The sequence below is a fragment of the Corapipo altera genome, unplaced genomic scaffold (assembly GCF_003945725.1).
Source record: "Corapipo altera isolate COAL_440 unplaced genomic scaffold, ASM394572v1 49, whole genome shotgun sequence".
Taxonomy (NCBI): Eukaryota; Metazoa; Chordata; class Aves; order Passeriformes; family Pipridae; genus Corapipo; species Corapipo altera.
In genome coordinates, this window is record NW_020884879.1 from 17,327,250 (window position 1) to 17,350,019 (window position 22,770).

At 36.0% G+C, this 22,770-nt stretch overlaps 1 protein-coding gene across 8 annotated transcripts in view; it reads right to left on the reverse strand.

Annotated features, from left to right (window-relative positions):
- Positions 1 to 1,061: 1,061 nt before the first annotated feature.
- Positions 1,062 to 22,770, reverse strand: part of UBE2W (ubiquitin conjugating enzyme E2 W) — a 44,102-nt gene continuing 22,393 nt past the window's right edge. For 3 of the 8 annotated variants that reach the window (XM_027638555.1, XM_027638554.1, XM_027638551.1), the window contains exons 4-6: positions 21,203 to 21,358; positions 20,029 to 20,104; positions 1,607 to 1,816 (exon numbers count right to left, since the gene is read on the reverse strand). In XM_027638555.1, the coding sequence (XP_027494356.1) occupies positions 1,794 to 1,816; positions 20,029 to 20,104; positions 21,203 to 21,358 (255 nt within the window). In that variant the 3' untranslated portion in view covers positions 1,607 to 1,793. Of the gene's footprint in view, positions 1,465 to 1,606; positions 1,817 to 12,708; positions 15,821 to 20,028; positions 20,124 to 21,202; positions 21,359 to 22,770 lie in introns of those variants that run through there. The other 5 variants (XR_003526876.1, XM_027638552.1, XR_003526875.1 and 2 more) reach the window with 5 other exon arrangements.

Sequence of the window (22,770 nt, forward strand, 5' to 3'; positions counted from 1 at the left end):
GCGCCCGCCCGCCCCCGGCCCCGGCGGGGCCCGCGGCGCCCCCGCTCACCTTCCCCCGCCGGGCCGGGGCCGAGCCGGGCCGGGCTCCACCGCACGGCGAGGCCTCGGCACTGCCGCAGGAGGCAGCCCCGACCCGGCCGGGGCGCAGCGGTGGGGGCCGTGCCGGGCTGAGAACGGGGCTGAGCTCGGCTGAGCTCGCCGAGCCTCTCCGGCGCTGCCCCCTGGCGGCCTCCCCCAGCGCCGCGCACGGATCGGGCCGTGGGGAGCGGAACGGGGAGCGAGGCTTAACGCCAGGGAAAGGAAAATAATGGCTTGCAGTAATAGAGGGAGAGCGGGGAAAACAACACAGCACAACAGAGAATGGGCCTGGCTTTATTTCTCCGAGCTGGTGTTACTCGTCTCGCTCTAGCTTGGACCACTTAACTCTCCAACGTCCTTCCCCTCTCACCTCCTTTCCCCTCCGAGACAGCTGTTTTCGAAGGATGGCAAAAACTCATAAGCATGACTCATGTCAAAATTTTGTTTTCTCTTGAATTAGGGCAAATCATGTTTCTGAAGGGGAAAATAACTGATGCAGTTGGTGGGCGCTACCTTACAGCTGCCTGGAGGGAGGCTGCAGGGAAGAGGGCCAGGGATTGCAGCTGTGGAGGTTCAGGCAGGGAGATTCCATGGTGCATCACTGAAACCTCCCTCCCCAGCTGGGCATAAAACCTCCCACCTTGGACACTGTCAGGGCTCAGCTAAATAAAGTCCTGGGTAACTTGCTGCATTTTTTGTACAGCCCTACTTCCATGCCCTTCCAACTAATAACAGTCCTATGGTTGTGCCACCATAAAAATATTTATCTTGTTGCCATGTTTCAGGTTTGAATATCCCTTACAAAAGGTGGACCTAGATAGAAAAATGCAAAAAGGCAGAAAAGAAAAAGTGCATATGTAAAATTGAGATTAAAGTCTGAAGAGTTTCTTCCTTTAAATTAGAAATTAATAGAGGAAAAAAAGAGGGGGAGTCATAGAAATTAATTTCTGACTATCTTTAGCATGAAAAAGATAACATTCAAATTCTTTATCTCAAAGTAATCATTTTTATTGTTCATTGATAAAAGATTTCTGAGTTTAATCCACAATCTAATTTTTTTTCGTAGAACCATCAGAACTTGAAGCAATGATCTTCCTACAAATCCTACCTGATTTGCTAGACTGTAGTAACAAAATTCCTCAGGCTTAGAAACAAAAGCAGATTTTTTTTGGGGGGGGAAAGATGCCTATATCTTTTTACTATGCAACTAGGTTTTAATGACAGCTCATAACATTAGTTATAGCAAATGTAATTTAAAAAAAAAAACCAACATATAAGTCAGGTTGAATCAGAATGAATGCAGAGTTCATATTTCCTCCAGTATCTGTTATTCTGTGAGAATTTTTTTTTTTTAATCATGACTTCACATCAAGAGGTGGATCAGTACTGAGCAAAAAAGAAAAAGATGTAGTCTGACAGAATTCCCAAGCATGGTATAGGCACATAGCTGAGGTGAATTTTGGTAGTAAGCTTGCATATTGTAGGTAATTTACAACACCAAAAACATATAATGACAGTGGCAGAGCTGTATTGTGAGTATCTAAGTGATAGCAAGGTTTTATTCACAGAACACTAGCATTTACAACTTGTTTAAACACACTTTGGGAATTCAGCATTTGCTAAGAGCTTTATACATACCCTGTATTCAGCAGCAGCAGCTCGTCATCCTCCCCTTCTCATTCCTCCACTGTTTTGTTTTCTGTTTCTGAGATTCCTTACCCCTTAATTAATTTAAGAACTGAGGATAGAAGTATACAGTATAATACAATTTCATATGTATTCTTCTGATATAATATAGTGATACAATGTAGCAATGGATAATAATGCAAGTACTTTTCATTAGGCTACTACGAAATTTTGTGTGAGTAAAGTTCATTCCGGTGCTGAATCATGATGGTGCTTCCATAAGTCTGTAGGGTTTTTTGTTTGTCCTTGGGTTTTTTTCCTTTTTAATTTTTATTTTAATTACTATTAGTAGTTTGAAGAACAACCATATAGTATAACATATACGTAGCATGCATGTACCCAGCAGAAAAATGCATCCAATGAATGTCAGCATCAGGTTACAAGGGAGGTTTTCTGAACTTTCTGCAGAGACAGATGTAATTCCAACAAGCCTATAAAATCTCTGATCTGTTTTGTTATTTCAGTACCTAAAATTTTTATAATATTGCTATTGCTGCACAGCTAAAGGCTTAGTTTAAAAATGTATCTTGAGATACAGGTATCAACTCAGAAAAGTCTTGTATCTTGATATACATTTTGTGGTGCAAATGGAATATAGCTGAAACAAAACTGAATACAAAAGAGCAAATTTTATCCCCAAATTTACCATATATGTATATTTTATAAAAGAAAGGATATTTTACAATAATTTTAGGTTCATGTATTCAGCTTTTTTAACCTTTCCAGTAAAATTGGAGCTTTACATATATGAACAACTTAATTACATTACTAATAACTTCTTTAGATTTACTGTACCTTTATGTTTGGGGTTTTTTCTGCTACTGCTGAGCCATAGGATAAAGGCTAGTCAGTATCTCCAGTAAAAGCAGCTTATTACAACCTAAAACCTTCTCATTTTTGCAAACAAGATGCATAGTTTGTATATACTCATTCACTCTACTCCATTAGTACACAACAGGAGTGTCATGACTTGCCCAACAATCCAGTTTCAGTATGCAAGTTGTTAATAGGAGTGATTAATTCAGTAAGCAGTTTGAAAACAACAAAAAGCCACAGTAATGCCTAAATGCCTGCACAAATACCTAAATGAGGGAAAGGATATAGAGTAATTCCATTTGGTCTCTATACACAAGTGCAGGACACTTCAAGACACTAGGCCTTGTCCTTTCTAATCTCAGATTCATAACAAAATAAATTGGCACTTTCACACTGACTTGCAAAAATCAAAATATTTTAGTTTTTACTGATATATTTTATTATTAGAATTGTAATTATAAAAAGTCATCAAGAAATGGCTTTCCACCCCTCAATACAACAAACCAAACCAAGCAAAAATAAATGCCCAAAGAAAACGTCCAGACAGAACTGCTGGTTGGAAAGAACCTCTGAAGTTCTGCTCCACCACCCTTCTTGCCCTCTCAAACTCGGACCAACTTTAAAGCTAGATCTGACTTTGGAGTTTACAGGTTGCTCAGTTTCCTTCTGAATATTTCCAAGAGTGGAGATTTTACAGCCTCTTCCAGAACCCTGCTCCAGGGTTTGACAGTTTCTTTGTAGCTGTATTTTTTATATATTAAAGAACTTGGATGATATTTTGATACTAAATTTAAAAGAGTAATTAAGCTAATAGAGTGCTCATAATACACCAACAGGGAGCAAACAATATATTTTTTACATTAGTTAGTCATTCAACTGAATAAAAGCCTCTAACAGCTTAATACCAGAAGAAATAATTTCAAATAATATTTTAAATAACATTTTTCCAGTAATTAAAACATATTTGAAAAGTAAAAGCAAGGTGCTTGGGATTATATTTGATTAACACCCAGTATTACTAACAAGCCTCAGTCTAGTCAGGTCACGGCTCTCTGCAATAATAGGTGCAGAACTGTGACTATGAAAGTAGATTTCTGACTACATTGCATGTCATACAAGTGCCTAGAACAATTTATCACTAGATAGTACAAGGACTGAGAGGCACAAACAAACTAAGATAAAACAAACTACAGGTAAATACCATGCAGAGTTTTCTCAGGTAACGGAAACCATTTATTCCTTATGCTCCAGTGAAGACTCATGAGCAATGAATTTTAACAACTGACGTTAACACGCTATCTTTCATGATTCATGTCTAAAATGCAAGTTCCCTAAATCAGATGAATCACACAATCACTTCAAGAATCTAAATTAAGTGAACTAGAACTTGCACTTGTCAGCATATATTCCACTTTTTCCATCACTGATGGGATAAGGACATTGTGCAACCTCTAAGTCCTTATTTCCCTTAGCAAGTATAATTTTTTTAGAACACACCGAAGTGAATCCAACCAAAATGATGTGCTGATTTTGCAATCACCAGCTTACATCTAGGTCTCTTATCATCAAGGTACCAATGCTGTTTCTTCATTAGTTGACCCAGTGGCCCAAATTCAGATTGCTTTGCAGATAGCATTATACTTCCCAGTAATTATTTGCTGACATTGCTCTCATACAGCAATGCTAGGAATAGTAAATCCTTGTGTAAATAAAGGCTTTGGTTTACCCTTTTAATAATGCTAGTGAAATTTTAAAACTGTAGTGGTAAATTATTTTATAGGAAATATTACGAGTTGTATAATGCATTCAGAAAACCCCACATCACTCATTATTGTAGTTCATGTATCCAAAACTGCAGAGAAGCTAGCATTAAGTCTCTCGTTCTAATTTGCAAATTTCTTTTGTGACAGTTATTTCCATAATTTTCCATTTATTTTCAACATAAGGTACTGTAAAAACTTTCTGTACACTCACCTCACCTTCTCGCAATTATAGAAAATCTAACGATGCGTATTTATACATACCTAGTTAATATGCATAATAACTACATAAATTTGTGTGTGTATATGCACAGATAGTTAATAAAAGTTCATCATGTATTATGAACACCCAAAACCTCTCATATATCCTATGTGGTTTCCTGATTTAAATAAATAAATAGAAACTACGAGATTTGTATTACTTCTGTAAAACACAGAGCATAGAATGTTAGAAGAAAACCAAGATAACTCAGGTCAACCAGGGCTTCACATCTCATGACTACAGTAATGAAGACAAATGTAACTACAGTTTGATAAATCAGCAAAAATAATACCAGAATTAGCAACCTGAAGATCACAGTGTATCAGTTTTCCATTACAAAGCACACACTCATTTAGGAATGGCCCATTTCTGCATTACTAAGCATTGCTACTCGATGAGACTACACTGGCTTTGCTCAGGAGAGAACTATGGGAAAGCCAAAGAGTTATTACAGGCCAAAGCAGCAATAGATTCTATAAGATTAAATTCCTGTTTACAACCCTGCAGGTCTTGGGGGTTTTGTTTTACTGATAGGACTCTGACTACATAAAAAGGCCTTCGAACAAGTCCAAACATGATGCTATTTTTACTGACAGCATTGCATGAGAAGATCATGGCCATTCTGAAGTGCTTTGGATTCTCATTAGTACCTTTCAGCTCAGGCACAGATTACAGCAGCACTTCAAACACAACCAAAGTGACACCAGTAATATCACCAGTCTGTGCACTGGTGTCAATACTAGTTATATTTATTGGCACAGTCGTGCTGGTGAGAGACTGTACCTAATCATACCTGTCAACAACCTTACCAGTAGCACACTGTAACAGACTAGGTCCCAGAGAAAGTAGGGATTAGGCCTTTTACATCTTCAAGTAAATTAAGGCAAATTTTGGACATGAAAATTAAGTATTTCAGTCATCACCAAACATATTCTTGTGGTCACATAAGATTTACCTGATACAGATAAAGAGATAAAAGGACACAACTAGTTCAAAGAGAATTCAGTCAGTAGAAAAATGCTTTCCATTCTGCACAGTTTGTTTGCTTCCCACCCATTTACACTGCTAAATACCTTTTATTCCAGGACAGTGGAACAACTCCGCAACAAGAGGAAAAGGATTTGTATTTCTACCATTTTGTAGAAGTAAAAAAATTACTTACAGAAATTGAACATGATTATTGATTTATACAATAAATTAAACCTATATTAAATTAGTAATTTTTAAATTATTATTCTCTTGGAACAAGAACTACCTTAGATCTACATGAAGTCCAACTGTAAGAGCAGAAAAGAGAAACAGTCTGTACCCAGCATTCATACAGAAAAAGGGTTCCCCCTCCTCCAGCCCCAGAAATAAAAAGTTCAGAAGTTGCTAGTACTACAAACATGACTCAGTAAATGACATAAAGGACTTGTAGTCAATAGGAACAATAATAAAGCATTGCCTACACATGCTCCTAAGTATAGAATCTCATGAATGGAAACACTAAAAGCAAGGACAACTGGCAGCATTGTCACTCAAATGATGTTTATTTTTAGAGGATTACTGATGCCTGCAATTTGCCATTAGTACTATCTCCTGCCAGCACACACTGGCTTCATTCTCAGTCTGCCCCATTTTCTAACTGATGGCTCTTAAAGCAAATACATTCGTGCTACTTCCAGGGACTGCAGCAACACAGCTTCAGAAAATGTGAAGTGAACTGAGTAAACAGCAGGTATTACATTTGCTGAAAATACAGAATCTATGCATGTCACACCTACATCAAATGCAATTTAAGAACTTAGTTTCACCTACAAAGTAGACATTTCTATGAGAGTTTACCATGTAAGAAATTTGCCATATGTTATGCATGTTATAGCAACCAGCACTGTAACTTTTTCAGAGGACAGCAGTGAACTAATAGTGTAACAATGTATTCCGAGAGCGAGACAAATCATATTTATATTAGATGAAGTTGGTTAAAGCTGGCTTCAATCCTGCCTAAATTAAGAACCCATCCCTTAGTAAAGTTTTTTGGGTCTGCTGACAAAATTATAAATTACTAGCTGTAATTAAGCACAAATACGATCATGTACGTAACCCAATGAAAATAGCTGGACTAAATTCTATTGCTATATGAAGGTGTAATACAGCAGACATTAAGATCTGCAGCAGTTCTAACTTTATAATTAATTCTTTTTTAAGGAACAGTCAGTGCAATGTTTTCCATTAATGAAATAAAACCCCCCACCCTTACCCTGCATTGTCACCAAATCATCAGTTTGCCATTATGTGCTATTGGAAGCTATAGGAACTCTAGGATGTTTTGAGAATTTGCACAAATGCCCTAACTGGATATTTTGACTAAAATGTTGCTGTATAGCACATCATTGAGCCAGATGTTTCCCACCCATCCAATAATTTACCAAAAATATCAGTTTTACAATGGTTCAATGTCGTTGAATTTGACAATTTAAGCAAGAGTAAACTCCCACATAATTTGAGAAGTTTTGTACTATTCTATCATTAAATTAACACTAATCTACTACCTGGAACAGCAAATAAAAATGCTTAAAAATGGAAGTTATATGGTAGATCTGTCCATTTCTGCATTTCTCTGAAAGTTTAAACACATGCTGAGCCCACAGGCCTTCACAGAAATTAGGGAAACATCACCATGTCTGAAAATGTTTCGATTTTTCAAAGCCTAATAGGACAAAACATAAGCAATCTACAAGGCACTGCATCTCTACAGATAGATAAAACTGCCCTAAGACTTTCAAATCAGTTTCCTCTACACTTCACTACAGTTAACAGAAAGAACACTTTAGATAATAAATTCCAAATCTGGAAGGAGGTAGCCTGTAAGTTTCTGCTTCCAGGCAAAAGCTAGCAAATTCTCACTTTGTTGTATCCAGATTATTTTTAATGCATTCTTTACTTTTAAAAACCACAACAAATGAAAACCTAAACGTTGATGGGAACCCGCTCTTTCAAATGAAAAGCTGTAACTTATAAGGTCCTTGATACTGTGTCAAGTAAGGTATAACTATAACATACATACAAAGATTGATACACACTAAAATCAACCCAGATCAATGCATGGCCTAAGCAAGATTACCCATCTTTAGTATGTACACAGAACTACCACGAAGACCAAAACCAAGAAATAAAGATCTATGACAGAAAGAAGTAGTGTTCTGTGGTGCAGACCATGCAGCAGGACTCCTTTCAGAGGCCAAATCCTGCCATAATGCTTTGTAAGTAAAAAAAGAAAGAATTAAGTAAACGCTTTACCATGTGACAAACTTGTAACACTGACAGGACGCATTACTCAAAATCAAGTACAGTGCATTAATACAGTGCCTTGAAATACACAGAAAGCCATCTCACCACAAAACAGTATGGAACTGGCTTATACAGAGATCACAAATTTTCCAATTAGGTCATTGGTTTACTCCAATGAGAACCACGAGACATTAAACTTTGGGTGCACAGATGCTCCAAGACTGGGCTGGCTGGCACAAGACAACTCTTGTTATCCTTACCCAGGTACATCCAATACTGGATAAAAGTTCAGATGGATTTACATTTCAGAAATCATTCAGGAAAACCTAGGCCTTACTATATTGCATGTTACAGTCACTAATGTAAGGAAAAGTGCCTTCTGGATGAAATGACATTTCATATCAACATCCAAACAGTAAGCCTTTATAATGTTCACTTTCAGAAAGTGTCACAGAGAAATGAGTTAAAAAATCCCCAACATTACAAAGCAGCCGATAGGAAATAAAAAGAAGTAGATGATGTATTCAGATGAGTGTAGGAGCAATCCAGAGAAGCTTTCAGGGAAAAGAATTACAAGCTTTTCTACAGAGCATTCCCCCAATAGTACCTGAGATGACAGGAAGACGTGAGTACTGTCCAGGTATGATTTGGTCTATTCCTACAGACTAAAGAAACGAAGTTAACAAAAGGAATTTTCCAAATTACAAAATCACACAGCAAAGTACTATATCCAGTCTGTTTTTCATTTGCAAAGCTTCAAAATTTCTTGTCAGGCACAGTATGAGGGCCACTTTGATCAGTTAACTAGGGTTTCTGAAAAAATTTGCAATGGCAAAAAGAAACCTATTACTTCAGATTCTGGAGAGGGCTATCCATCCTCTGAGTTGTTAAGTTTGATAGGACCAGTGGTTTTTCTTAGTATAGCACATCCCAACAAAATGATACCAGTTTTCATACAGGACCTCGATCTTTCAGTTGCATCATGACCATAGTTGCATTGCATTTGCCCTCTTCCAACTTTGAAGAACTTCTTAACATAAGAATTATAGATTGGTGCAATTACTGATGTCCTCTTAAAAAAAAGGCCCAAACCTGAAATCCCAAAAACACACAAACCCAAAAGCACCACGCCACCAGCCACCGATTCACTGAGAATATTCAGGATATTATCAAACTTAACTTTCAAGAACTAGTTCTCCCTCCCACCCTACTCTATGAGCATAGCTTATCTCCATATGGTATCCTCATTGTGTTGGTCAGCAGAATTTGCAGGAGCGTTTGAAAGATCATTCCCAGTGACTGAATTATTATTTAAGGAACCCAAAGTCATCTATTATTCCAGCATAATCCTTAAGACAGTAGTTACTGCTTGGGGCAGATGACAATGCGCAGATACATAAAAGATTAAAAGAGTTATAGTCCAAAACCCAGCGTGATACAGAATACATCAGTGTGACTGCCCCAATTTCTCCTTCCATCCCATTTCCCATAAACTCAAAACCTTATGCAAATCAAGACTTTAGTCTTGATATACTCTGTATCATCTGGAGATATTATAATTTATCCGTCTTTGTCACTTGTTTACTTAGTTATGTATACTTCCTGTACTGCTTCTCCCAGAGTTCTAATCTTGAAAAAATTGTCTACACCCAATAAACAAACATGTACTTTATTTGGCGCATATGAAGCACAGCTACCAATGTTTTCTTCAGACATATGGACAGTAGAGAATAAGAAAGAGACTCAAGAGCTATTCACACTTCATCACCAGTCAGAATGACAGCTGTCACACACTTTTCACCGAGTCAGTACAAATAATACATTAAGATCAAACCCACCAGGATTTCATCCATCCCCTGCACAAGACCTTCAGGGGAAGGGATGAGACGACTAACAGTGTGGTTTTGCTTTGAAAACCTCCTACCACAGTGCAAGTCACGCTCTTAAAGGATACAACAGACAAATGAGATCCGTAGCCGAGACTTGAGTCTCAAGTGTTTTCTGTATTAGAAGATGACTGTAACTACATTTGGCTTTCTACCTAAGCTCCAGGACATTTGATTCATTACAGGAATGCCTTCCTTTTGGAAAATAACTGGCCATTTTCTGAGCAGCTTCACTGAATCTGTAACTTTGGTTCAGGCTTGATAACGCTGATCTGATAAATACTAAAACTATCCTAACAGAGTAGTAATCCAGAAGACTTACTACTTTGAAAACAAAAGAAAACAAACAAACAAACAAAAAGCAAAAAGCCAACCTGTTCCTGGGCACAAAAACTCAAGGCATCTAAACAGAGAGGTAACAGATCACTGGAAGGCTTGGAAATTTTTACTAGAAATTTACTCAGAATTTTTACTAGAAAACAGTTAAAACAGACAGGAGAATCCTGCGCCACAGACTGTTATAGGCAGTCCAGACCTCCAGCTCAGGTTTCTCATAGCACATAACTCACCTTCTGCGTAACACAAGGTTTCTAGTACATTATGCAGAAAAGCCTGAAGATACAAATCACGTTTCAGCCATCACCTCCCAAACCCCAGCTGCACAGTCCTTTCCATTTTTTGCACTAGCTCTGAAATTCTTGATTATGCAGCAAGCTGATTCAGCTTGTTAATTCAGAAGTAAAAATTTCACTTTTTTGAAATCAGTTTTCTACTGGTTTAACAGGCTAGATCATCTCAGTGCAGACTTGACAATAAAGCTAGATGCAAGGTAGGAATGTAAATCATTTAGACTGAAAAGGAAGGAATACAAATTCCTCCTTCTCTGGTAACAACAGGAACCATGCTTAATTTTATCTTTAGGATAAAATGCCCCTGAGAACCTCATTAGCAGCATCCAGATAATATTGTGGTCCTGGGAAGAGAAAGGGCCAAGAATGTGTATCTGAACAGATTTAAGTTTGACTACTTTGCACAAAGCACTTCAAAAGGCTTCAAGAAAACAGGTTCCCAACTGCTGAAGACAAAAGTTTTAAGGTCTTATCATGGAAATTTTAAATACCAAAAGACAGGCCAGCATGAGGGAAAGAACTGTGGTCAGTGTTATAAGATTTCAGATTGCAACATCTTTCTTTGAGGCCATCATGATGGTTTTCAATTATTTACTGGATTCCTTTTCCAGAAGTGTCCCCTGTAAGCAGCTCCTTCACTAGCAGAAGTCAAGCGAAAAATGTCACTTCAAAAGACAAAGTTACACTGCAAATCACACAGGTAAACTGAAGGGGGTTAAACACAATCTAAGCTATTACCACTGACTCACACCTTAAGAGCTCCTATGGAGTATTATACTAAAGAGACTGTGGACACAGGTTTATAAATCTGATCTCTACACTGATACACACTGCACAATCAATTTGATTTTGCATTTATTTTTTGTTTCGTAAATACAAAAATTAATATCTGAATGAAACCTACACAGGTTTCTAAGGAAGCCACTTCATGAAAGCAGTTACTTTGGAACTACAGTGTTACTGAAATGCTCTTCCTTTGTAATTTAAAAAAACTTCACTTTAAGTAGCTCCAGAGAGAATTTGTTACAGTGAATCAACTGTTCAAAATCCCTCAGACACTATATTAAAAAGCACATAAAATCTGGAGGAAAAAGAATATGGCAAGTGAAGATTTGCCTGCATTGCTGTTATCTGTAAAATGAAATAAAAGCAGAGGTTAAGTATTTTCAAAATTTGTATTTCTGAATTATAGTTCAATACAGTAAAAGGTGGCTCATGATACTTCTACTCTTGCGTTTTATAAAGGTATTGTAAAGCCTGACGGTTTGTGAAGTTAGTAGTAGTCCTAAAAACAACACACCAACAAGTACTTGTCACATGAACTAAATCCAAAGTCTCTCTTCCCATGCTGCTGTGTGACTGCAGCTGAAGATGGAATATCACTAAGGCAGCTTAATTCCCCTTATCCAGTTCAACATCTAATTATTCAGGTACCACTGCGTATTAGAGCAAATCCAAACGGGATTGGGTGATATGGATTAAAAGTAACTGGTTTTAGAAGAAAGTTCATCCAACCTACTATTTAGACTGATCAGGATTTGTGAGTATGCAAACACAACATAATGCTCAACTGCTTTGCCAGATGAGGCAAAAACTACACTGGCTTCCCCCAAAGCTAGAAGTTATATAGCTACACTATTGCAAACCTTTTAATAACAACAGGGCATGTTCTAAGAACCATGAGAGCCACAGGTAGTTTTCTTTTTCCCCTTCTGTTTTTAAGACAACATTTATTTTGATAAATATTTACATATTAAAAAAAATTACCAAGAACAGGACTGCAAAGTCTTATTATCAATTATATTTAAACTTTTCCTGGCAGACACTTGTTTAGTCTACTCTTTAAAATGTAATTACTGACATGGAAACTGTATGGTCTCCTTAAACTGTACCTTTAAAAACTAAGATGTGAACTATAGTTTGTCAGACTTTCAAAGAAAGTAGTAAATAAAAATTAAACATCCAGAGTAATCTTCATAACACATGATACATGAATCTTAAAAACTTATTTTTTCATAAAAATATGTGGTTTAGGTATAAAGTGCTTTGCTTTTTACAGCACAGAAGACATCATCTCTTGAACAAAAAATTGTACAAAATTGAAAGTCATTATCAGTATGAGGCAGAGGTTTAATTCAACAGTCCTGATATATGCTAACAAAGTAATAGAAACTCTCCTCCCACCACTGCAAGCAAACAAGAACCCTGCATCTGAAACTTCCTATATAATATTTGAAGCGTTCGTCATACAGCAAAAGAACAATAATAAGGAACTATTTGATCATCTGTAAGAAATGAAAGCATTACATCCTAGTGATTTCTTTTTTAAATAAGCTATTTCCTTCAGTTGTTACAAGAGATACCCTCTGGAGAAAGAGGAAATACCTCGCTGTTATCCCAATTCCTCCCCTGATACGCATCACAGCATTTTAGAATGACTGACAGCTTTGTCTCAAGAGTGGCTGAACGTAAGGAACAGTGCTTCCGCACTCCACCATGAAAAGGTCCACACGTATTTCCAGTCAAGGGTAGTAATCTATTTTAAAACAAGAATTTATTGTGTTATAGTATAAAGACACTAAACACAAAACAAAGTGTTTAACAACATGAATATTGACACAAAATAAAAGCAAGATAGTTTCAAGCCAACTCCGTAACCATTTCATGTGAGAAATTCCAAGTGAAAGAAAGGTACATACACAAGGTCACCCTAGGAAAAGGATGGCACCTTCAATTAATTCAAGCCCTATTTCAGGACATCATAGCATTGTCAGAATAGTTGCATTATTTTGAGGGCTTGAGTGGTATATAGGCTTTGCCCTGGCCCTCGATATATACACGAACTTACCCACAGATCTACAAGAGAACCAATGGAGGCATTTCTACTGTAAACTAAAAGACCTGAGGTACATTCTTTTCTAATCTACCTTGCACTTTTTTGATCTAAGTATATTATAGGGGGCGGGAGTTTATTAAAGAGCAGCATAAATTTGGTTATTTAACTTCACTATAGTCCATGTGATAGCACAGGTCAATGAAACGTATAATGTTTTGCACTACAACACCCATCTTTGACAAAATACAATACAGTATGTCATAAAGCTTCTAGGAAACCACGTATTGTAGTTTCACAAGCTACTATATAAAAAGATAACTGAATCTGAGATGTACTTGAGCCATTTCTACAGACATTACCTGGTGTCACATTAAGGTCTCTTTCCCGTAGACTGTTTTGATAGGATCCATTATGTGAACCGTTCATACATTAATTTCTCAAAGATGCATCAATTGTTTCAATTAATACAGAGCAGTTAACATGAATATACAGATTAAGTATCAGATTACTGCTCTTCCATATGAAATGTTTCCAAAAATAACCAGTTTGATGAACTCACAACAATAATATTTTGCTAAACAAAAAGTTGGAGCATAAGTATTTCATTTGTTTAAAACTACTTTTTTTGGCTTCTAAAATGAACTGAATTCTATGTTTCAAAGGCTCATTGTGAAAATATATACACACATCAAATTCATATCCAAAGCTAGATTTTACCATTGAGTTTTAAAGGCCAAAGGATATTTTCAGTACAGTAGAAAAAAAATAGCAGTTCCTGAAGTTTATTGTAGCCTCACTTCACTGCCAGCATCAATAGTCCTGCTGCTGTACAAATTACTCCTCTGAAGCAAATCCATCTGAACTCTATCCACCCTGAGTTTAGCATCTATACTTTTTTTTTAAATGTTTTAAACAATAGGTAACAGAGAAGTATGTACAAGGCTATAAAACATGTCAGTTATCATACAGCAGATTAAAAAAAAAAAATCAGTCTGTTCAGCCAGTTTTCTGTTACTGTAGTAATTCATTCCGGTTTGAGTTTAGGGATCTTTTTTGCTTTTGTTTGTTTGTTTTTACATCAAGTAGCTACTTGATTTAGACATTCATGCATTAATTGCTTGAATTTCTTTTTGAGTGCAACAATAAGGCAACAGTAAAAAAAATTATAGAAATTTTGCATATGTGTAAAGGTATTAAGTTTATAAAAGTGCTTCCTAAAAAGACAACCTAATTGCAGTATCAAAATATTACAGAGTGCTGAGAACAACTATCATTTCAATAAATGTTGCTCCACAGAAAAATGTCTGATTTTAGGCTTTTTCCCCTTTTTTTGCTGAAGTAAAAGCCTGGAAAAATTGCCATGGCTGCATGGGACAAGCAAGTTAAGAAAATATACTTTAGTCTAAACTTAAATAAGAAGGTCCACACTTTTTTGTGAAAACTTTAAGCCTCTGTCAAAAATGTATTTTTTTTTTCTTTTTATAGTACAGGATTAAAAGACAAGATGATGCTTACAAGATAAAGAAATAATTTACATGAAAATATCTTCTGACAAAGCTTTTCAATCAAAATATTGTTTTGTAACATTCAAACATGACATACAACACAAAAGAAACAGTGAATGCAAACAAAAAATGTTATATGGATTGCTTTTGAACACATAAATAAATGAAATATTGGTGTAGGCAGTAGGGCTCATGCTGATGGCTAGCAGGAAATAACAGTGTGCAATCTATTTGGAAAAAGCTCTAAAGTACAAATTACAAGCCCAATTACGGACTGCAGCAAGTTCAGTTATATCACTGCCATCCTCTATCTCCAAAATAAATTCTTGTTTAAATCACTCATACCCTAAATTACTCATACCTTTGCTTCAGAGATATGAATAACTATATACAAAAAGTAGTTTTATTTCACCATAGGGATAACATTGTACCTCTCTGCCAATGTCACTTGAAAAGCCGCCCATGTCAAAACAATTTGACAGCAGATAAACAATTCAATAAATAGGTAATGATCTTATTACAGTCCTTCAGCTAGGCATGTTAACTCATGCTGCTAGTTTTGTGGTCACAGTGCATAGAATCCAAATATAAAAGAATGGGCTGGATTTAAGGTAATTGTCAATCCCTTGCTTATAATCCAAATACATCCAAAACTTTCGTAAGCTCTGTCATGCGTCAATCTTTTTTGTGGCAGGAGCAAAACCTTTCCCTGGTACAATGTCCATTGCCGGCAATGGATGCACCAAAACCGCCAAGGAGCTCAGTGTTATTGCACAATATATGAAGACCTGGAATTCTTCCAAAAGCTTAAAATAAAAATAATGGAATTATTCTGACGTTTCTGGACACCTGCATTAATACTGTATGACTAATAAAAGCATGTCAGTTGCATGGACTGAACCAGCGATCAACATGCGCCCAGAATGCACACTAGTAAAAATGCAGTCAAAGGAAGTAGTCTTCATTGCCTATAGGTCACTTCCAGTCAAAGGTTAAAGTTCAAAGACTGAATGATCAAAGTGCTCATTTTCTCAGTAGGACTATCTTCTGCTACGAGGATCACAAAATGGTGGCATCAACATGTGTCATCTTTAAAATAAAAGAAGAGCATTTATGGAAAACATATAAACATTCTAATTCTAAATTAGCAAGGTGCTATACGCAGAAACAATTCCTAGCATAGACAGTAACATGCAGAGGAAATACAGGAAATACACTGATTGAATAGTTCTATTGTTTTGTTCAATACTGACACAGGGAAAAAAGAGATTATCAAAAATTAAAATTCCGAAATACACATACACCACCAAAGATATCAGCATTAGCAAATATTCCATTAAAAGGACAGTCATTTCTATCCTCAGTATTTAGAAAGCCACTTGCCCAGAAAACGAAAAATCAAATATTCTTAACATCTTGCATCCTTGAAGTACAGCAGGTCCACACCAGTTATCGAATTGAGAATCCTTTTATAAGGAATATATAGGGATAAGAGCTGGCAGAGTGGGCTGCTTCTGATGCATGCTCAACCCTTTAAACATATATATCTATATATATATTTATACACATGTATATTCATTTATTTCTCAAAATTCAACACAAAACTATAGCTGACAGTTACGCAACAATAGTAAGTTACTACTATAATCCTAAAATCTTAAACCTAAAAATAACTGACATGTTACATTTCAGATACTGTGATTGGACAGAACATATTTCAAAAATGCGTATTCTATGCAAATCTTTTCTGGATTATGCTCCATATTAAATATTTGTCTGTGAATGCTCTCCCTTTTAAACATTCTCCTTCACATATCAACCTGCAGTATATTTGTACCTGCTAACAGTAAATACTGAGTTGTTAACAGAAAGCAAACTTACTGTCTGTTCATTTTTAAAGCACTTGTAACCTCGCACACCTAAAAAATGTAGCCTTATAAACATTCTACATTCTTACGAGAAAACATTATTTCGTCAATATTATTACTTGTAAAAAGCTTTTCAATTTTATAGTAGGTTACTGCACATGTAAAAAAAAAAAAAAAAAGGACAAGGATGCAACAGAGAATGGGTATTTAAATGGTGCACTAAAATTTTAGGACAAATACCAGAGAAAACACTTTCCACTTAAGAAAAAACAAAAACCAAACAAAGCCCTCAACCCAAAAGCAGTAAGGAAGTGCTGGATGAAAATAAACACCACTGTCCCTTTTTTCCACCAAAAAAAAAAAATATACCTCCTGACAAGACCAAAGCCAGGTAACAGCTTTATGAAACTAATTTCAGTCTAGATGCCCAAGTAAACTTTATCTGGAAGATCCTTCTCTGTCTTTAACACAACATGAGCAACTCTCAGATTGAAATTCAACATGAAAGTCAATGTACAGTTGAAACAGACATTGGGTAGGGCAGACAATCCAGAAATATTTTCAGTTATCAAAGATCAGGAGCTTTAAACAGGGCTTCTGAGGACATCCTTTTGGAGCAAATAGGGCTCCATGACTCTGTTTGTGGAATAAATTGCTGGGATGAAATGAGAGATTAAAAAAACTCTGTAACAAGCTAGATGCAGACACATATTTACATGTCAGAATATATCTCAAAGTGCCACTTTATCACTTTGTGTTCAGTGGGTTTGCTTTACATCAGGTCCCAACCATGCACTATTTTGCTCCCATGTAAATAAATTCTGGGCACCTACTGGAAAAAAATATTTTCCTTCAAATGCATATATTAAGACAGATGACAGATTTCTTCCTATCTCTTCAAAACACAGGGATCCAATATCACACTGAAGCTAAAGCAGTACAATGGCTAGCTGATACCAGAAGGGGCAGAACCACTTTGCATCTCCCTCCATATGTTTTTATATTAGCACTAGCATTTAATTTCATCCAGTGGTTACCCTTGAACAGCTGGTTTTCTTTCTCGGGTGGGATTGTTTTTTCTCCCCTCATTTACCCAGCCAAATGTGGTTCAACCACAAGATTAGATAAGTGACATTTCAGTCGAAGCGTGAGCAGAAAATAAAGATGACAGAAGCACCTTTTCACACTTCCCATTTTAGTGTAACCCAGCAGTTCTTCAAACCCGTTAAGAAAACATTGACAATTTAAAGATCATGCCTTGGTAGTCTTGTTCTATGTCTACATAGGAGAAAGAAATTACTTGTAACTGAGAGAAGAAGCAAATGACAAAACTCACAAAACTCAAAGGGAAAACACTCGAGCATTTATGAAACTTTTGTCCAGTGGACATCAGGTATGTGTAATTTTTTCATGTAAGAATTTAAGGCAGGGAGGAGTCCAATGAACTTTTAATCAGGAAGCAAGACAGTATGAGTTATTTAAATGAACTGACTTGCTTTCTCTTGCCTCAGGTTGGTTTTTAGGTTGCTCTGAATTTGAGGAAGGGTAGGGTTTTCTAACATCCTGAAAAAAGCCATTGCATAGTAACTTCATAGTGATTAAATTACTCATTCAGTGAACTATAAGCACCTTGATGGTTTTGAGCCACAAGAATACCACAACCTTCAGAGTCAGAGAAACCACATTTCTTTTCATACTAATTTGTTGTTTTGCTTGTTTAATGCAAATTGAATTTCATGATTAAGAAATCAAAGTAATATCTGCAGACCGTTCTCCTTTTATGGAGTTCTATTCTAAATCCATATGAGACTAGTACAGATTAAAAGTAGACAGAATGTATTTTAATCACAAGATATAACCAATAAATGGAACTTTACTTGTTTCTTTTTAAAAATAACTAGCAAGTGAAAATAAAAAGTTAACAAAAACTTTCCCGAAACTAAAAATGGAGAAGCACCAAACGCATTACAAGAGTGTGAAAACAGAGAGAGAAGAGAAAGTGACTGCTGTACAGTCTGGTGAAGATGAAAGTCCCATCCTTGTGGGCAATACGATTATTATTCTTGGAGTCAATTTTAAAAACAAACACAAGTCCCAAGTTTCTCAAAGACATCTTAATCCCATGGCATACAGTACTTCTCTTACTGTACCTGAAGTCACCTTTTATTTTAGAGATACTATTACAGTATTATGAGAAACAGAGTTTCATTCTGTTACATTACCATACATGAAAACCCCATGGTCTTGGCAAGTATTATGAAACACTCAAGTTTTTTTTGTTAAGGCATTCATGGGGTTTTAACAATCTTAAGAATTTCAAGGGTGAAGGCTTTGGCATTTGCCTCTCCAGTCATGAACTTTCACTGTCTCAAAAAACCTGTTCTCATTTCACTTAGGGGACAGAACATGTCCCAGGGTGGGGAGGCAGTGAAAAACAGATGATGTCTTATGATGGAGCCTTCAATGAAAGGCAGTGATGGAATCAGCTCTCCTGCACTATGCCAGCATACACTATCACCTGCTCTAACACATCCCTTCCCAAAATACTGGGGCTCCCGATAACTACCATTTGTACAGAATGTTCCTAGAGAAAATAAAGAAAGCATTGCTTAGAAGAGAAACAAAGCGCAGCCCATCTCTACCCCCTCCTTCTCTCTTTTCTCACCAATGGAGTGGACAAGACAAGCACATACAGCCAAGTGCAGCTCTGGGTAGAGGATGACAAAAAATGAGGCAGAAGAAAGAAATCACACCTTATAAAGCAAGACAGAGAATACATGCAAAAAAACCCAAGAAACCACAAAACAAAATAAAAAAGCAAACTCCCAAATCAAAACTGTACAAAGAAAAAAACCCCAACACAACACTAGTACTGCAGACACTGTTGCAATTTTAGTTATGGTTGGGGTTTTTTTCTTTATCATTTACATGGAGAATCTTATTACTACATTATTGAATATTAGTTTTTAGGAGCCTTTAAAGTCAGTCAACTGTCCCATACTGGAAATTCTGATTAAGAGTGGAAATCTATTACAAGACACAGCTGCTTACAAATATATAGGTATCTTTTCAACACCATAAGAGCTCTTGAAGTGTTAATAACAACAAAAAAATGGGTTTAGAGCTAAACTTTGTTTCAGTATGTCCCTTCCCCAATCCCAAACTTGCCATAGACTAATGTGGTCTACAAAAACTTTCATTCAAAGTCTATCCTACAATTTAAAACATATGAGTTTACATTTTCACCAGGAATTATTAAAATGAGATATAAAAAAAATCACAGCAAATTATCTCAGAAACAGGATTTTAATAACTCTCTGAAACTAAAAAGTTTTAATGCTTTGAATACTTTTATCCTACTTTCCTACATTTTAATTGCCTTCAGCCTAAAAAGGACTTAAAAATTCCTGGTCCTAGTTAAATACTTACCATGATACCACCATTTTGTTTTCTTTGGATTCTTGTTACATGTTCTTACATAAAATGAGTTATCTGGAGGTCGCCTCTGCAACAGAAGAAAAGACCTACAAATAATCAAACAATCCTCATATTGTAATACACGAGCTATTTAATAAGCTTCTGAAAGGTTACCATGTGAATGCAGTGAAAAGGACATAACAGGTAGGACTAGACCTTTGTCAAGAAAAATCTCCTAAAGACCCAGGTAACAAATGCTTAGTGGAGATACTCCAAGAAAAACATTAATGAAAAATACCAAAGAGTTTGGCAATAAATAGAGGGAGATATAAAAATAAAGAAAAAAAAAAAAAAGAAAACAACCCAAAAGAAAGAAACAGCTGTTGTTCAAAAAATCCCCAAACTAAATTCCTTTGCAGTTTGAAATCTAATTCTGATGTATTAGATCCAATTCACATCCATAAGGTTCAGCTTGGAGTGGGTGAAAAAAACAAATCTTAACATCTTATATCTAAATCCTTACTTCATATTATTCAGTTTTCTTCGTGTCATCATTATACAAAACAAGTCATAGGATAGAATACAATATAAAGCCATTTGGGAGAGTTTTTTCAACTACATGCACATGACTAGGACTGACTGGGATGCAACATAAATAGGCATGTTTAGATAGCACACACGGACAAGCTCTGACCACATCTAACTTCCACAGATAGCCCACTGTGAAAGAAATGGTCAAGAGCAAAAGGGCAGTCTCTTTACAAAATGTCTAAGGTATTAGTGTCACCAGAAAAAAGGCAAAATGAAAATGAACAAGATCACTCAAACAGCAGATGCAAAGCCTTAGAAACATCTGCACTAAAGGCATTTCAATTCATTTTGCACCACCTTTAGAGACAGGATAATTTTACATAGAATTCTCCTAAAACATGATTGAACTTCAGTTAGGAGAACTAGATGGGTTCCATTTGTTCCTCTTTTCCAATATGTAACCAGGTTATCATGAAAACAGTATCTACTGCACTCTTTATTTTGAAGTTCTAGCTTAGTATTTTTTCAGTAGTAGAAATGTAGATATAGTAGTTTTGCCTATTTTAGAATTTGAGAAATGAAAATTCCACTTTGCAAAGTAGAAAACTATTAACTTTTACTTTTTCTACTCCAACAGTGCTGAAAAAGGCCATACCTTTTCTTTGCAGCTGGAAAGCATGCTAATAATGCTAAGACAAACAGATTGCACTGAGAGAGCTGGAGACCAGTCTTCTGTTAGAATGGATAAACAGATATGACCATTGCTATAAACATGAGGATGAACAGGAATATTGTCTCCAGTAAACATGACCTAAAAAAAAAGAACAAAAATACCTGAGACTTATAGTCCACATTTTAAATAAAACTGTATTGTTTTTAGGAAAACAATATAATCTTATTTAAGGAGTAGGTCTGTCATTTTCACTTACACTAAATAATACACTTTACCACATTAGGTTTATTCACTTTTGGAAACCATTAAATGAAATGTAAAATAAACAATAGCTAGTGATGATGGAGTTGAATAAATTATATAGAAGATTTCCTATAAATACTTATACAGCATAGAAAAACTCAAAGGTAACTATGTAAAACCAATGAACTAAACCTTTTATATCTTGTAGCCTCAGTCTTTCACGTCCTAAGGAATACAGCTCTCTAGCCAAAATACTGGATTTTAATGATTTTATAAGCCACAACATTGTACATCAAGAAGCAAAAGGAAGATTCACAAATGAGTATTTCTATAATCTTGGACACAACAGAAATTAAGTTCTTGCTAACTCATCCAGGTTCCAGTATAAAGAGTAAAATTAAAATGCATCTATCTTATCAACTATAAAATAAAGGACTTGTGAAACTAAAGTTTGTTACCAAATAGGAAATACTTTTAAATCTTTACTTCAAATGGAATATATTTTTATTTGATGTGGATGAATATGGAAGAACAGCATTTAGAACCTCAACTCCTCTCTACTATGGGAAGCATCACAGTCAAAAAAAGGTTAGAAAAGCAATTTTGACAACCACTGCTCTGACATCAAGATTTTGTCGAACACATTGTTGGTTCAGGACCAAGGGAAATAGAGTAAAATTGAGATCTTCATAGCAGTATTAAACTCCTGAACATCTTTTCCAGCATAACTACTGTCATCTTTTAGGCAATGACAAAATAAATCTCTACCACTCATAACCATAATACCCAGCAGTCTCTTAAGTGTTTCTTAAGTTATATAGATATGTGTACAAGTATGCAAACATGTACACAACACACCCACCTCATCACTGACAACAAGACAGAAGCAACACCCTCATCATATAGGAAACAGAAATCAGAGAGCTTAATTTATCTGCCAAATAGAAGACGTGTTTCTAAGGCAGGAGAAAAACTGGATTCAGAATAATCTTTCATAGGTCTTTTAACTGGTATTACTTAAGCCTTGAAGAGCTTACCTTCGGAATCCAGTAACGTATTTCACTCGTAACTAATATCTTCCTTTTACATGAAAACCAGAATTAGGCATACTAGGTAAGTAAAAGCATGCATGCTGTGATAGACACATACATTTAAAAGCAGAAAACAACCAAGTGATTAAGCAGCAGAAGTGTAAACTGTCAAGTCACAGTAAGTAGATTTGCCAGAGAGATAATTATGACCCAGAGGTTCATAGCACAGAATGACCTTACTGCACAGTAGCATTTTAAAAAGTGAAATTCTAGCCA